The 15,063-nt window shown below is 33.8% G+C and overlaps 3 protein-coding genes across 4 annotated transcripts; all 3 read right to left on the bottom strand.

Moving 5' to 3' along the window:
• Positions 1–3,557: 3,557 nt before the first annotated feature.
• Positions 3,558–6,047, bottom strand: LOC103852454 (protein NRT1/ PTR FAMILY 2.3). The gene is made up of 3 exons (XM_009129360.3): positions 5,516–6,047; positions 5,202–5,419; positions 3,558–5,114 (listed from the first exon to the last, which is right to left on the bottom strand). Exons 1-3 carry the CDS (start codon positions 5,667–5,669, stop codon positions 3,777–3,779), a joined length of 1,710 nt encoding a protein of 569 aa, XP_009127608.2. The 5' UTR covers positions 5,670–6,047; the 3' UTR covers positions 3,558–3,776.
• Positions 6,048–6,413: 366 nt separating this feature from the next.
• On the bottom strand, positions 6,414–8,803 carry LOC103852453 (biotin--protein ligase 2). The gene is made up of 10 exons (XM_009129359.3): positions 8,643–8,803; positions 8,279–8,555; positions 8,129–8,190; positions 7,909–8,057; positions 7,702–7,822; positions 7,461–7,616; positions 7,306–7,351; positions 6,893–6,959; positions 6,740–6,816; positions 6,414–6,656 (listed from the first exon to the last, which is right to left on the bottom strand). Exons 1-10 carry the CDS (start codon positions 8,716–8,718, stop codon positions 6,617–6,619), a joined length of 1,071 nt encoding a protein of 356 aa, XP_009127607.1. The 5' UTR covers positions 8,719–8,803; the 3' UTR covers positions 6,414–6,616.
• Positions 8,804–10,242: 1,439 nt separating this feature from the next.
• Positions 10,243–14,881, bottom strand: LOC103852452 (probable WRKY transcription factor 9). 2 transcript variants are annotated; one of them, XM_009129356.3, is made up of 5 exons: positions 11,693–14,881; positions 11,483–11,617; positions 11,107–11,388; positions 10,909–11,022; positions 10,387–10,665 (listed from the first exon to the last, which is right to left on the bottom strand). In XM_009129356.3, exons 1-5 carry the CDS (start codon positions 11,885–11,887, stop codon positions 10,387–10,389), a joined length of 1,005 nt encoding a protein of 334 aa, XP_009127604.1. In that variant the 5' UTR covers positions 11,888–14,881. The 2 variants fall into 2 exon arrangements, with proteins under 2 accessions (XP_033139576.1, XP_009127604.1); XM_033283685.1 differs by having other exon boundaries at positions 10,243–10,665; positions 11,483–14,881.
• Between the last annotated feature and the right edge of the window lie 182 nt (positions 14,882–15,063).

The raw sequence follows: 15,063 nt of genomic DNA, 5'->3' as shown, positions 1-15,063 counted from the left end.
TCGAAGAGACTTCCGAGATACAAGTACATCCAGATCATAGTGTCCTTTGAGCAAGTCTCAGAATTAAATGCAACAGGTTTTGAAGATATATTTTGAAGGCTAAAGGCTTATGAGGAGCGTGTAGGGGGAAAAACTGAGAAAGAAAACCAAGGGAAGCTTATGTTTTCAAATATTGACCAGCATAGTCATAGAAACTATGATAATTTATGTAGAAGAGGTAGAAGACGGAATAGAAGAGACAAAGGTTGAGGTCAGTTCAATAACCAAAACCATGTATCACACACCAAAGTTAAAAACTCGAAAAAAGATCCTTCAAAGGTGATATGTTAGAGATGTGATAACACGGGTCACTATGCAACTTTCTATCTCGAGAAACTAATAAATAATCAAAAAAAACAATCTAAATGAGACACGAGAGGTCGACGCCTCTATGTACACAAAGTGGTGCTGCTAAATGAAGGCAAAGTGATTCCAAGGAATATTGATATCGACAAAGGAAATGCAAGTGTTTGGTACTTGGATAATGGAGAGAGCAATCACATGACGAGGAATAATGATTTATTTTCGAGTTTAGATCAAAACACCCAAGGAAAGGTGAAGTTTGGTGATGGTTTGTATGTTGACATGGTAGGAAAATGTGTAGTTACTTTATTGTGCAAAACTGGAGAGAGGAAGACACTCAAAGACATATATTACATACCCGATCTTAAGCATAATATATTGAGTTTTGGACAAGCAACATAAAATGGATGTGAGGTTAACATGAAAGATACCTATTTAGCACTCACAGATTCGTATGTAAGGTTGCTAGTATGAGTTACAAGATCCTAAAACCGTCTCTACAAGATTCCTATGGATATTAGCTATCTTAAGTGTTTACATGTCAGAGATAAAGATGCTACATGGAGGTGGCACGCTCGACTAGGACATATAAGCTATTGAGTTATGAACAACATGGTAAATAAGGAAATAGTCGTAGGAATGCCGAGTGTAACACAAGAAGAAAGCTTGTGTCACTCATGTCTAGTAAGAAAGCATATTAGACACTCATTTCCGACTAAAACCGTGTTTCATGTGACAAAGTCATTGGAGTTATTGTATGGAGATTTGTACAGACTCTATGATCCGGTTGCTGGAAAGGTAGTGGTGATTAGAAATGTGATTTTTGACGAGAAAAAAGCTTGGGATTGGACATCTACAACAACCGAAAAAATTGTGAACTGAGTCTTCTTAAGCTTACACATGATGGTGAAATAGAAGAAGGTGATGATCAAGGTGATGATCATGAACAGAAAGTTATAAACAAGGAGGAAGAAGAAGAAGAAGAAGAAGAAGAAGAAGAAGAAGAAGAAGAAGAAGAAGAAGAAGAAGAAGAAGAAGAAGAAGAAGATGATGATCACAATGCAAACTAATACGGTGGTGGTACGGTGGTGGTCACCCGTTGGTGTCTAGGCACTGCCGCATCATAACAAAACCAAGGTATCTCGACGATTATGTGTTACTTGCAGATCAAGAAAGTGAAATGTTGGTGCTCACCATGGATGGTGAGCTAGAGAACTATCTTGAAGCCGAACACATAAGAGAATGGATTGAAGATATGGTAGCCAAATTGGAACTATTACAAGAAACAAAAGACGTGTGAGCTTGTAAATAGACCGGCTGGATTTAAACCCATAGAGTCAAAGTGAATCTACAAGATAAAAAAAAGGAGGATGGTATGGTGAACAAGTATAAGGTGGAACTTATGGCAAAAGGCTGTGTACAAAGAAAAGGAATATATTTCGATGAAGTATTTGCATCAGTAGCACGTCTCGAAACTATATGGCCCTTAATAGCCTTTGCAACAACGAATGTATCAGAGATTTATCATTTGGACATGAAAACCGCTTTTTTGAATGGAAATCTAAAGGAACTAGTATATATGACATAACACAGATTTTTTGAAAAGAAAAGAGAAAAATATCGATTTTATGTGTTGCACAATGCTTTGTATGGATTACTCCAAGCACCTAGAGCATGTTTAATAAGTTAAACTAGGTGTTATGCCCGCACATGCATGCATAGTATTTTTATAGATATTTATCTGTTTATAAATATTAAATCAAAACCAAAATAATCAATTATTAATTTAATTTTTAAAAAGATAAATCAAACATTAAACTTTATATTTTATAATAAAAAAATATTATTTCAGATAAAAACACAACATATTTAAGAATTATCTTATGTTTTAAAAATATATTTTATTTTTGAGAATTTTATTATATTTACTTATCAATTATCAAATATAATATATAAATAAAATATTATTAATATACATTCATTATTTTTTATCAAAAAAAAAATATATATATATATGCTTATTATTGTGTTAAATTTTAAAAACATTCACATATAATTTAGAAAATGTATTTATTTGTTTGATAAGCATTTAATTATAAATTGTTTTATATCTAACTATAAATTTTATAATAAAATATTATTTTCAGATAACAACAGAATATATCTAAGAATTATCTTATGTTTTAAAACATGTTTTTATTTTTGAAAATTTTATTATATTTATTTAAAGTCAATTATCTAATAAAATATATAAATATAATAATATTAATAGAAATTCATTTTTAATTATTTATATTTTAGATAATTATTATCATTATTAATTTTAATCACTTATTTAATCAGATATATTTTAAATTCGTTTTTATTTTTGACTAATTATATAATTTATTCATTAAGGGTATAAACGATTTATTAATAATTTTAATCATTTTTTTAATCAGATAGATTTGAAATTCGTTTTTATATTTTGACTAATTTATATAATTATTCATAAGGGTATAAACGATATTAACCGCTCTAACTTTTAACGTGAGAGCTCTATTGCGAAAATTTACTTCGCAAATAATAGTATAGATACACAAAAAAATTATAATAGAAAATGAAGTTTATTATTTAGATTATCTTTGTATTTTCATATTTCACGTGTAGAAGTGAATTTTCTTTTATTATAAATATAGGTTTTATGTAGAGTTGTTCCATAATATCTAAAAGAAACATTGAAAGCTTTAATTTTGAAAAGTTTCTAAAGCAATAAGAAAAATTGTTTTTATAATTATTTGTGTTTAACAAAAGGCATATAACAAGATTTTGGTTCCGAAAACTGGTGATTAGTAACTGTTTTAGATAAATAAATAAACATAATCTGCTGCTACTGATGTATGTTGTTTGCCAATAATTTGAACTAAGCACAGTAGTTTATTTAAAACGACTGCTTTATTAGAACTAAAACCTAAAAGCATTACGACACTAAACAAGTTAATAGAAAATCAAAGAGCTACTAGCAATAGCAATGGTGTAAACAAAAGCATTTTTCAAACCGTTTTCACTTGTAACGCAAGAATATGTCTGAACTGGGAACTGTAAGCACAACACTGACCCATTCAACAATTCACCAAACTTCGTCATCCCTTAAGCGTATTTCAAACCCAATCACCAAGTTTTTTTTACTAGTGCTTGTAACTTAAAACTTTTATACATTTTAGGCTAAAAATATATACAAAAAAATCAGTAAATTACTCTGTTACATTCATAGATACTAGACATGAGAAAAAGGAGAAGCATGCAACAAAGTAGAGGAAAGTGCAAAAAAATTAAGACATCAGTTCCATTAAAATAAAAACACACTTGAGATGGAAAAATTGCAAACGCAGATATATAAGTTAACAAGAGCATGTTACAAATTAGAGAAAACTGAAGCAAACATGTTGTCTGTCTTAGGTTGAAACATCTTTAGGATGTTGTTCATTATCACCTTGGAGATTTCTGTATGTGTAGAACCAAGAGCAGACGAGAAAATATCCGAAATTCAAGACTCCTGCAACGACCAAAACCCAGTAAACATTGTCAACTCTTCCCCTGTTAATGTCATTTGGTAACCACTTGGTAGTCCTCTGAAGCAGACTGATCAGAGCTGTGCTCAGATAGAAAGAGACTCCAATCACCAGCGAGGTCAGTGAAGTCGCGGTGTTCCTCAGAGACTCCGGGAATTCTCCATAGAACAATTCAATGTTTCCCGGAAACTGGAAGGCCTCGCCTATCCCCACTATAACGAGAGGAGGAAACAGCCATAACACTGACATGGGATGCCCGTTTTCAACTGTTTTCAGCCTCTTCGCTTCCACAACCGTAGAGACTGCCATGCTTAGGATGGTGAGAACCTGGCCTATTCCAACCTTTTGAAGCGGAGTTAGCCGCTTACCGGTTAGCTTCTGATACATGGGATAGACAAGCCAGTTGTTGATTATTATAAAGGTGGATGCAGAGGTCATTATAATGACTTGGAGGGACCCGGCCGGGACTTTGAAGTGAGGACCAAGCGCACGGTCCGTGACTAGAGCTTGGAGTACCATTAAGCTTGTTTGCATCACCATTGGAGTACTAACAAAGATTATGGCTACCCAGAGAGGAAGAAGCCGGAGAATGGCTTTGAAATCTTCCACTTCCTGAACAGAGCACACCCTCCAGACGTTATTAACCAAGCCGCCATCTTCGGTTTTCAAGGCTGCACGGTTCAAGAACCCATAGCTCTTGGAGGGTATTATTGCAGGAGAAGTCTTGGCGAGTCCCTGGTGATAGTCTTCTTCTTTAGACGAAATCGCAGCTTTTCTTTTCACTGTAGCGGCGACTACAACACTGATGAGGCTTTTGAAAGGACTCCCCATGGGCTTCTCATGCTTGTAGAGTCTTTTCCCGCAGACGAAAACAAGGAAACTTACGAAATTTGCAGCAGCGCAGAGGCCAAACCCGAGTTTCCAGCTAGCATTGTCCTGTGTGTATACAATAGCCATCGCTCCGGTAATAGCCCCAGCGTATAGTGTGAGGAAGTACCAGTTGAAGAAGCTTCCTTGATCCTTAGGTTTGTTGTATTGGTTTGCACCCGCAGATGCCAAGGTGAACCGTGTCCCACCTGCTCCAATGGTTACTAGAACTAAGGCTGTGTACAAGATCCCAAGCTGGAGTTCCGATGGTGACTGGCATAGGTTTGATCCGGTTTCACACGGTGTAGGTTTCAAGAAGTCCAAAGATGCGACCAGAGTCAGGAGAAGAATCCCCTATAACGTTTTAAAACTGTTAGATCTTTTTGTGTATAAGAAAATTAAATTCATTGAAGAGAATGAGTCATGAGTTTTTGGACTTACCGTTAGCGAGATGAAAGTTGAGGCAGAGATGACGAGGATGTTTCCAAAGAAAGAATCAGCTAAAATGGCAGCTACAAGAGGCAACATGCTGAGGCATCCATTGACAATGTTCGAAATCTGAGCAGCAGCGATGCTCTTGATGTTGAATTCCTCGATCAAGAAGACAATCAAGTTCAGTACCCATCCGAAAGATGTTATGGACATACCTAACAATGTAGCTGCACCACGTAGAACAGACATCAATATGTATAAGTCTCGCCTTCAAAGGAACATAGACAACAACAACAACAACAACAAAAAACAAACAGACAAACCCATCATGAATGGAAAAGTTATCCAGCCACCGGGCTTGCTGCTTGGACCTCCAGCGCATTGCGCTTCTGTATCACCCGAAACTGAACCAGCCATGGAAGAAAACAAGTGGGAGCACTTGTGTGTGACTTTCTTTGTTTGTGTGTGATGATGCATATAATGAGCCGTATATATAAGCAAATGCACAATAATTATGTTCTTTAGTCCCAAAACTACCTAATCATGTTTTGACATTCCATCTACTTATGTCCTATTCTGAAAACAGGTTGGTGAAAAAACACCAAAAGGATTTGGTCAGATCTTTAATGGCATCAGAATCCACTTCGAATAATTTCGCATAAATTAATCAATATACTTACGAGCACACGATGCTCACAACCACCTATAGTGTGTCTAGTCCCTTTGTGTTAGTTACTTCGAGTAATCTTTATATAAAATAATCAAATATACTTACGAATACACAAGGCTCACGACCACATATAGTGTTCATGATCATCTGTTTTCAAAAGAGACTGACCCAGCCACTACAGAGCATTGAGGAAGCAGAATACACGTGGGTGCTAAGTAGAAAATTCTTAAAAACTATATATAAGGACGTTCAGAATAACTTTTCCCATTGAAACGATTTCTTAGCTGTTGTCCAAAATATACCTAAACCCACTTTTTTATATTTATTCTGGTTGGTCCCCTCTAAACGTGTGATTCTTAGAAGTTAGAAATATGGATTAGAGGGAAATGATAATTAACATGAATCTACTATATCAATATGTAACCTAATTCAGTTGTAGTTGACATTACATCGTTGATAAAAGTCAGCTTATTTGTTCGGTTGACCCCAAAAGTTTGTCCGTTCAAGTTTCACAAATCTGTCCAATACTTATTTTTAGAGGAAATTACTACTTGGTCCAATACTTATTTTTAGAAAAACATTTTCATAGTGAATAACAGATACATAATCTGGAATTTTGGATACAAGGAAATAAGGGACAACACCACAGTAATCTATATATATAAATAAACACTTTCTCCGTTGGTCGAAAACCGAGACTAGTACTAGTTATGTCCATGATGCTAATAACATCTCCTTCCCGGAAGAAAAAGGATCATATTTTTCTTCGGACTAGACCTTTGAAAAAGTCAAAGCTGTAGTTGAACACACAACATTACATATTAGCTTTAACATGTAATATCATAATGTTATTATCCATTTAATTGATTCAACTTACCTATTGCCATCAGGGTGAAGCTCATACATTTGATAATCATCTCCAATAGCCAGCAGATATCCCGAAGATGTCAAACCCTAGTAGAGATGTAAGGAGAATTAAAGCACAATGACTAGAATTTTTATATAACAAATCCATAAGACTCCTCTTTACCTGGATAGTCACAACGTTTTGAACAACTTGGTCCTCGATTTTATCTTCAACGATCACTCTTTGGCCGCTGCACATGTGAGAATACATGGCAACGTATTCAGAAATTTGGATACAGCCACAAGTGAATAAAACTATGTGTGTTTATGTATCAACAAAACAAAAACATCAATTATTGGTCAGTAATATGTCTTGTTCTTACTTTAAGAGCTTTTAGATTATTGCAGGGAAACTACGACATTGAATATTGAAATAATTTTATGGTGTTTTTCTACGCCAAGTAAACATGCTAATGGACGAAGGTTTACCCAATTAGTTCAGAAAGTGACAAATGGATACACCAGAACTAAAAATCAGTTCTAAAATTCAGATAACACAGACATTTCATTGACAAGCAAAAGGAAAAGACAGATTACCTGTGAAGCCATGTCCTGTAGTAAAGCTCCTCGAGAGATTTAAAACCTGTAAAATGAAGTGCAATGACATAGAATGGGGCTTAAGACTTGATAATAAGATTAGTCAAAAACTGACTGATGAATCTTCAAGCAATCTTTAAGAGGTTTAACATTACCTTGGTCAATAAATAGATCAAAGAATTTTTCGAATTTATGAAAGAAGGCAGCAATAATTTCTTCTCTTTTAAGTAGAACTGATGCAGGAGATATATCTTTTAGTACAGCATTTAAGCATGTGGTCGGTTGATTGTTGTCCACATTCAATCCCACACCTGCAAAAAAAAAGGATCAGTTTAGCAATTTTCTTGGAACAAAGGCAACGCAACTTGTAAAGAAGAGTAAATTAATGCGTATTACCAACACTAACGTGAAATATTCTAGATCTGTAGGTAGAGGTACACAAAATGCCTCCGACTTTAAGGCCATTCAAGTAAAGATCATTGGGCCACTTTATTTTAACGTCTATATACGGCAAACCCTGAAAATTGATTTAGCCAAAAAAAAGTCAGAGATCTTTTTTGAATCTGATGCAAAGAAGGGAGGAGGAAAGCAAGAGATAGATACCTTGTTGTCACAAACATCTTTCACTGCCTCGGTTACAGCAAGAGATACAACGTATTGAATCAAAGGCACGATTCGACCATCTTCCATTTCTACCGTAAAAGAATACATAAGACAACCCTTTGGAGATTCCCACACATTCTTTGTTCTGCCTGTAATTTACACTTACGGTTTCAGGTTCCATTTTTTTTTATATTATTATTCTAATTTAACAAACTCTTACCTCTACCCTTGAACTGAATATCTGAGACACAAACTGAACCAACCGGAAGCTCAGAAAAGTTACTGAAAGAACCAAAAACAAAACAGAGATTTAAACACGCAGAAAAGGTAAGAAGAAACCAAAACAGAGAGATGTTGAAATGATGCTTACTGAGAAACAAGATCGTGAGTGGAAGACAAGCGGGGAGACCAGATGAGAAACCGACCAAAGCGAGCAGTTGAAAGCGAGTTCATGAAGAGTGAAGGATTGAATGAATCACCATCTCTAACCAAATTATTAATCTCGGAATCTAGAAAGAGTGAAACTTTAGTAGTATCATCTGGGAGCTTAAGCACGTTCTCGCTCTTCAAACGCTTTGCTGTATCATTCTCAACACAGGACTTCCCACACAAAACCAAGCTACACGAATCTAGATCACCATCCATTGCTTTATTCAAAACAAAAAAAAAAACGAAAAAGTGTTAACTATATTTACAGATAGACCAAATCATAGGAATACAATCCAATTTCAAACCTGTGGCAGCGACGGAGAAAGATAGACGCCAAGAAGGCCTTAAAGAAACGAAACGCCACAAGTTCGCCACTTGCATATACGTAGAAAGAGGCAGGCTTTCGGACGGAGAAAACAATGTCTACCGAAATTGAGAACTGTAGATGACGACGACGACTACCAAGGCCCTTTTTACCGGTTTAATACGGTCTGGTTTAATATTCCGGTTAGAGTTGACTCAAAAGTCAAAATCAGAAGACTCTATTTCACTAGATACTTGTGCACCTAAAGTAATATATAAAGAGTTAGTGTCAATCCACTAATTACCAATTGATTTTAAGTTGGAAGTCCGATACATCCAATTTAGCATTAATAAAATAGTACTCGAGGTTGTCAAACGAAACTACAAATTTGTTGCGGCTTCATCGCAGATCCAACAAAATCACTCTGAAACGGTAACTAGGAAGAAATGGCCTTGAGAAGGGTTTCTTGAGGCGGGCCTTGATAGGATTGATCGTTGTTGGTGCAATTGAGACGAGGGAGCCGGTCGGGAACAGACGCAAAAGCCACTTTGTCTTAGCTTCTCTGTTTGGAGATGACGAGTACGAAACGAAACGCTCGTTCATAGCGTTGCCGAAGGACGAAAAGGTAAAGACACTTATGCCCTTAAGCTGTTGTCAATGTATAGCAAGCTGAAGGTAAAAGAAAAATCCATAATTGTTAGACCCAATTTTGGTCAAGACCAAAATGGGTCCCGATCAGAGACATGGACCAAGACATGCCGAGGCCCACAACCAGAATCGAGCTCGAAGAAGGAGTCACAGAGGTCGCAATGATCGCGGAGCTGGCACGGAAATCTCGGAGTCGACTTGCTATAAAGAAAGGAAAAAAAACAAAGAAGAGGACACGTTGAAAACCCTAGAGAGAGCCTTACATTCATATCAATCTTATTGTCTTCCCACTTCTAGATTCCTTCTTGATCGAACTTTTGTGTATCATTCGATCTAGTTCAACTCATTGGATTCGATCCCAGTTATCAATAAAGTCTATTTTAACCTACTGAAAATTATTTAACATCGTTGTGTTCTAAAAATATCGTTGCCCACATCATTTATCTTTCCTAGATCAACCCCGATCACTATTAAATACTTTGTGTAGAATTTAGGTTCTACAATAATGTCTTCAGTTTGCTATATATTTTTCGGTTTCGAACCAACATTCTATCCCAAACTTGTGATGAGAAAAATATATAGCAAGCTGAAGGTAAAAAGAGAATCCATAATGTCTTCAGCTTGCTATATATTTTTCTCATCACAAGTTTGCCAAGTTTGTAGAAATGTGATTCTTTCGTAACACCAAAGATCTTTATATAAAGAAAGGAAGAGTTGTCTCCGTCCTGGCTCCAAACCCTCTTGACAAGGTCTAGAGATTGATCAACTTTAGTTATATGTTCTTGGAGGATTCTAAGCGATGTGTATAAAATGATTCTATCGGAGATATACGAGCGTGTTGAGACTTGAGATTCGTATCTGTAATCTTTTCATCCTTTGGCGTGTTGTATTTTTTGTAACAATGTTATTTAACTTTATATAACCTTACTTTTTTTTATAAAAAGATGAACATCAAACTAAACAATCTTCAACCGCAGTTTTGTATATACGAGACATAATTGTTTAAAAAATAAGACCCAAGAAAATACAAGAATACATGACGGTGACTTCACTTATATTAATGGGACCAAAAGAAAGTGATGATAGATGTTAAGAATCTACATCATCCAGTTTAGTCGGTTTTGGGAAGAAGAAACATGGTCACCTCCTCTAAATGATGAATCATCAAAGTTGATCAAGCTTCTTACTGATTGTTTGTTGCTGCCATTTTGTTGCAAATAGGAAGGATGAGAGAGGTTGTCGCTAGAATCCAGTAGCAAGAATGGAGAAGCGGAGGCAGTGGAAGCCATGGCTGTTGCTCCGACAGGAAGTGGATGGTTATGTGTCCCTTCGTATGTTGTTATCAATATCGACATGTCTTCTAAACACCTTTGCACCTTCACAAATGCTTACAACTCTTTAATAACTATATTATGTACACAGATTGCATATAACGACAAAAACTATATATATATAGACATAAAATAGAGTCATGACATGTAGTTTAGTGATTTATACTAGTGGCATCACATGCATTTTCAAATCTAGTAAATAAAATATTAAAATTTCTGTTATTTTTGTAAATAAAATCATAATTTTGATTATGTAGTACATATTTGAACTTCTCGCTGAGAGCTTACCTGTTTCCTAACGGGGCATCCTGGAGCCACGGTGCACCGGTAATAAGCTCTTGGACATGGATTCCCTTTCGCGGTTTTTTGACCGTACTTTCTCCATTGGCATCCATCATTCATCTACACATATACATAAAAATTTATATAGTTTTATGTTACATTTCTCCAAATTGAGTCATAGATCAGATATATAATGATACTCACCGTTGGAGTGTCACATCTGGCTCTCACAGATACCCTGGTCTTTCTATTACCCGGAGAAGACATTATGACACGTTGCGTGTTCATATCTTGTCCCTGGGCTTTGTTGCTACTATTGTATCTTTGCGTGTTATTAGACTCAAGTTCTTTGTTCTCGTCTTGTTTCTGCTTTTTCTGCAAAGAAAGTGAAAGCCCTAATTCTCCCTCTACCAAATTCAGGGAATCATATCTTTCCACTCCTCTTTTCCGATCTTTGGCTTGTGCTCCAAGGAACGTTTCAAGATACTAAGTTTTTTTTAAAAAGACATCAAGTTATGTAAGTGTTAACTATCAGACTACTTGTGAAATTAACGTGCATGAAAAGACAAGATTCTCTCACCATGTTGTTGGTTTGATCGATTACCGGGAATTTCATCTCGAGCTGGCGATAATCTTGAAGGGTTTGCTCTACAAGCTTCCTCAACCTCGTATTCTCTTCTTTCACATGTTCCATTTCGATCTGCATTTGCAAGAGCTGATCTCCATCCATGGATGTTAACATATTATCACACAAAATGTTCTGATGTATATTTAGACGTATCATAAGTACCTCCTCACGTTCTTTTTCTTCTTGTCGGGTTCTTGAACTTAAACAAGAATCTTCAATTTCGTCTTCTTTCACCATTTTTTCATCTTTATCTTCACTAGCATCTTCTTTTTCTTCTAATTCTTTCCTCTCACAGATGTGTGTTGATCTTTCTTCATCTTTCTCTTTCTCGAGCTTGAGAGAAAGATCCATGCCCATTAATAGAGATGAAATTCAGACCTCTGTATTTGTTCTAAAAGTTTGAAGTGCTAAAGTCAAATTCCATTGTCTGATCAGAACTTCGTTTACTATTTGTATTATTCACTCTCGTACGCATCTAAAGCTAGCTTTGACTTTCTTTTAAATAATCAGTTTATCGTTAAGACAAAACTAATCCTTTTTCACTAATAAAGCACTTGTTTGGCCTTTAAAAGTAATTAAACCGGAGTTACCAATGGAATCATGGATACATTCGATGGAGTTTCTTTATAAGTTAGTTTGTTATAATATCAATATTTGGGCATTAGGGTCCAGGAAATTTCCCGTCACGTGTATGCTACCATGTGAAATACAGAAGACCATCGATGTATGTATATCTTTTCAACTTGTTAATGATGTGTTTTAAACTAAATGCATAGTTCAAAACGTACAAGAGTATAATAATGAATTGGATTATTAAATAACGAGTCTATTATCTTGAATTTTCCTCTCGAAGGATTCTTGAAACTTTCAACTTCATACGTGCTAGGGTGGTGAGGATATATTCTTGAAGTCAAATTTTGTTTGGTGCTATGGAATTGTATTGGCGTGCAGCCCTCATGCGAGGGCAGTGAGGATATTAATTACATCTTCGTGCAACTTCTCAGAAAACTTAGTTAGTATAATGGATAGTACCATAATTTTCAAATATCTGTGATTTGCTTCTTATTTTACGAACATCTAATTTTTTGAATTTGTTTTGCTTTGGAAAAATAAAGATATCCGAATAATTTACAGATATTGCGAATATTTACGGATATTTACCGATATTTACGAACATCTCGTTCAATTTACTCAATACAAGTAAATCTTTAAAAAAATATACAAGTCTGTTGTCAAAAATATATTTTACATAATATAAAGTAAAAAGTAAAATTTAGTGAAACTTTGTGTTCCATAAAATTTTATAAAACATAAAATTTTAAAACATTATAATTTTATAAAGATTTTATATTTATTTCTTAATTTAATACTTTTATAAGTAATTTTATACATGAAATTATTAAATGTTAAAATAATAATTATAAATTATACTTTTACAACTCTTTATTTAAATGTATATATACTTGTATTTCTATAAAAACAAAGCTGAGCGGATATTCCACTTCAAAATTTTTAGTGTTTGTTATTTGATTTGTTTTTAGTGGATATTGATTTTTAATATTTATTTTTAACTTACGGATATTCAGATTTTTCAGATCGAATCGAAACGAATAATGAATCAAAACAAATTTAACGGATAAAATATTCAACCCTACTCTTTTATCCATTGTTTCTAGATCTCATTACTTTATAAAAAAAAAAACAATCCTGAAGTTTTTGGGCTACAGACAATTTATATAAAAAAGTAATAAAATAAACTTTTTAACACTATGGATTTTATGTTTATATGTACCCCATAAAAATTTTGAAAACATATGCCGATATTTTATTTGTCTATATGCTCCAAACTGACCTATCTAGCAGACATGTGCAGTGTAGCATAAACCAAAGTCACCGATCTATTGTGTGTTGATATACAGTTGATGCTGGTTTGAACTGGAAATAGTATATTAACATGTATGAGATATACGATAGGACGGGCTTGTGATGGTTTCTTTTTAAATTTTGTACGTGTTGGTCCATAATTTCATGGCGAGAATTTCGGATTATAGTATTATGTATGTCCCTCTGCTAAATAATTAAATCTATCGTTTTTTTGTAACGTGAAATTGAGATTTGCAATTAATAAATTCGTACGAAAAAAATCCAGAACAAGATAGTTTGCCTTGGGATCGGATCTTAGAAAATTAGTCAACTCGAAGACTTTCAGTTTTTCTTATTTTTATAATCTTATCTCACATTCATATTACAAGCTTTTTAATCCAAAATGTAGCATTTGGTCCATGAAATTATAACAAGTTTGATAGTCATATCTCTAGCGCCAGATCAAACTCGTGAATAGATTATAAACACAATTAATAACTATGTATTGGTTATTTACACAACGTTGTTTTAGGATAGCTACTAACATGGCATAAGTATAAAATGTTAAACTTCCTAGCTAGCCAACAGTTTTCATAATCAGAAGTTCAGTACTTGCCTTTTTTTTGGTTAACTGGGAAGAACTGGAGCCAAATTCTAATATCTCCCTAGATCTGGGACTACTTCATGTCATGACGTAAAGTATATATTCCAACGGATATCGAATCAGAAGCATAATTGTTCTAATTTTAAAGGCCAAACCACTAACCCAACAGATTCTTTTTTTTAAAGGAGATAATATAAACTGAATAGCCAAACACATTGATTTGATCCCAAAAAAAAAGCCAACACATAGTTTCAGAGGGGAAGCTAGTAACGAGAGAAAGCGTACATGCTCCCATACTATTTTTTGAATAATATATATTCTGTAATCAATAATTTGTAAATTTTACACTAGTTATAATATTTATCAATTTAATAAAAAAAATTAAATTTGCCTCTGCATAGTTTTGCAGTTATTTATTAAGTGACTATGTGAAGATACTTTCTAACTTTCGATTTCAAAAGCAATTCATGATAAATAATATATATATATATATATATATATCTCACATCTCTTTATATTAATCTTGGAACATTACAACATGTTTTCTTAACCACGTTTCACCAATAGGATGATTCTTAGAATCCTTAAAAAATAAATTGGTATATATTAATATATATATTATATTTTCTTATTAAACTAAATATTTAATTGATTATTAATGTACAAAAGAACATTCTCAATTCTTTCCTTAAATAAAAGCTATGGAATTACCTGATATGATTAACATATATATAATATATATTTGATAACAATTTTAGTATCATCTCTCTTTCTTATTTAGTTTTATATTATTAAAAAATAAACAATCACATTAAGCATATAATAAAAAAATTGATTTTTTCTTAATGTTTTTTTTTACAACAGATTTTTTCTTAATGTTATGTTTTGAATTTTTTTAAACGACTATAAATTACTAAAAACGGTAAAAGTCATACATTGAAAATTTTGTGATCAATGGTTTAACCTTTTTTTAACAAGATACAAATGATCATAAATCATATGAATATGAAGTCTCATTAATAAATATTCATATATATATATATATATATATATATATATGTATTAA

This window comes from Brassica rapa, chromosome A02 (genome assembly GCF_000309985.2).
Source record: "Brassica rapa cultivar Chiifu-401-42 chromosome A02, CAAS_Brap_v3.01, whole genome shotgun sequence".
NCBI classification, from domain to species: Eukaryota; Viridiplantae; Streptophyta; class Magnoliopsida; order Brassicales; family Brassicaceae; genus Brassica; species Brassica rapa.
Note: the sequence above shows the minus strand (reverse complement) of the source record. Positions and strands in the feature narration are given on the sequence as shown.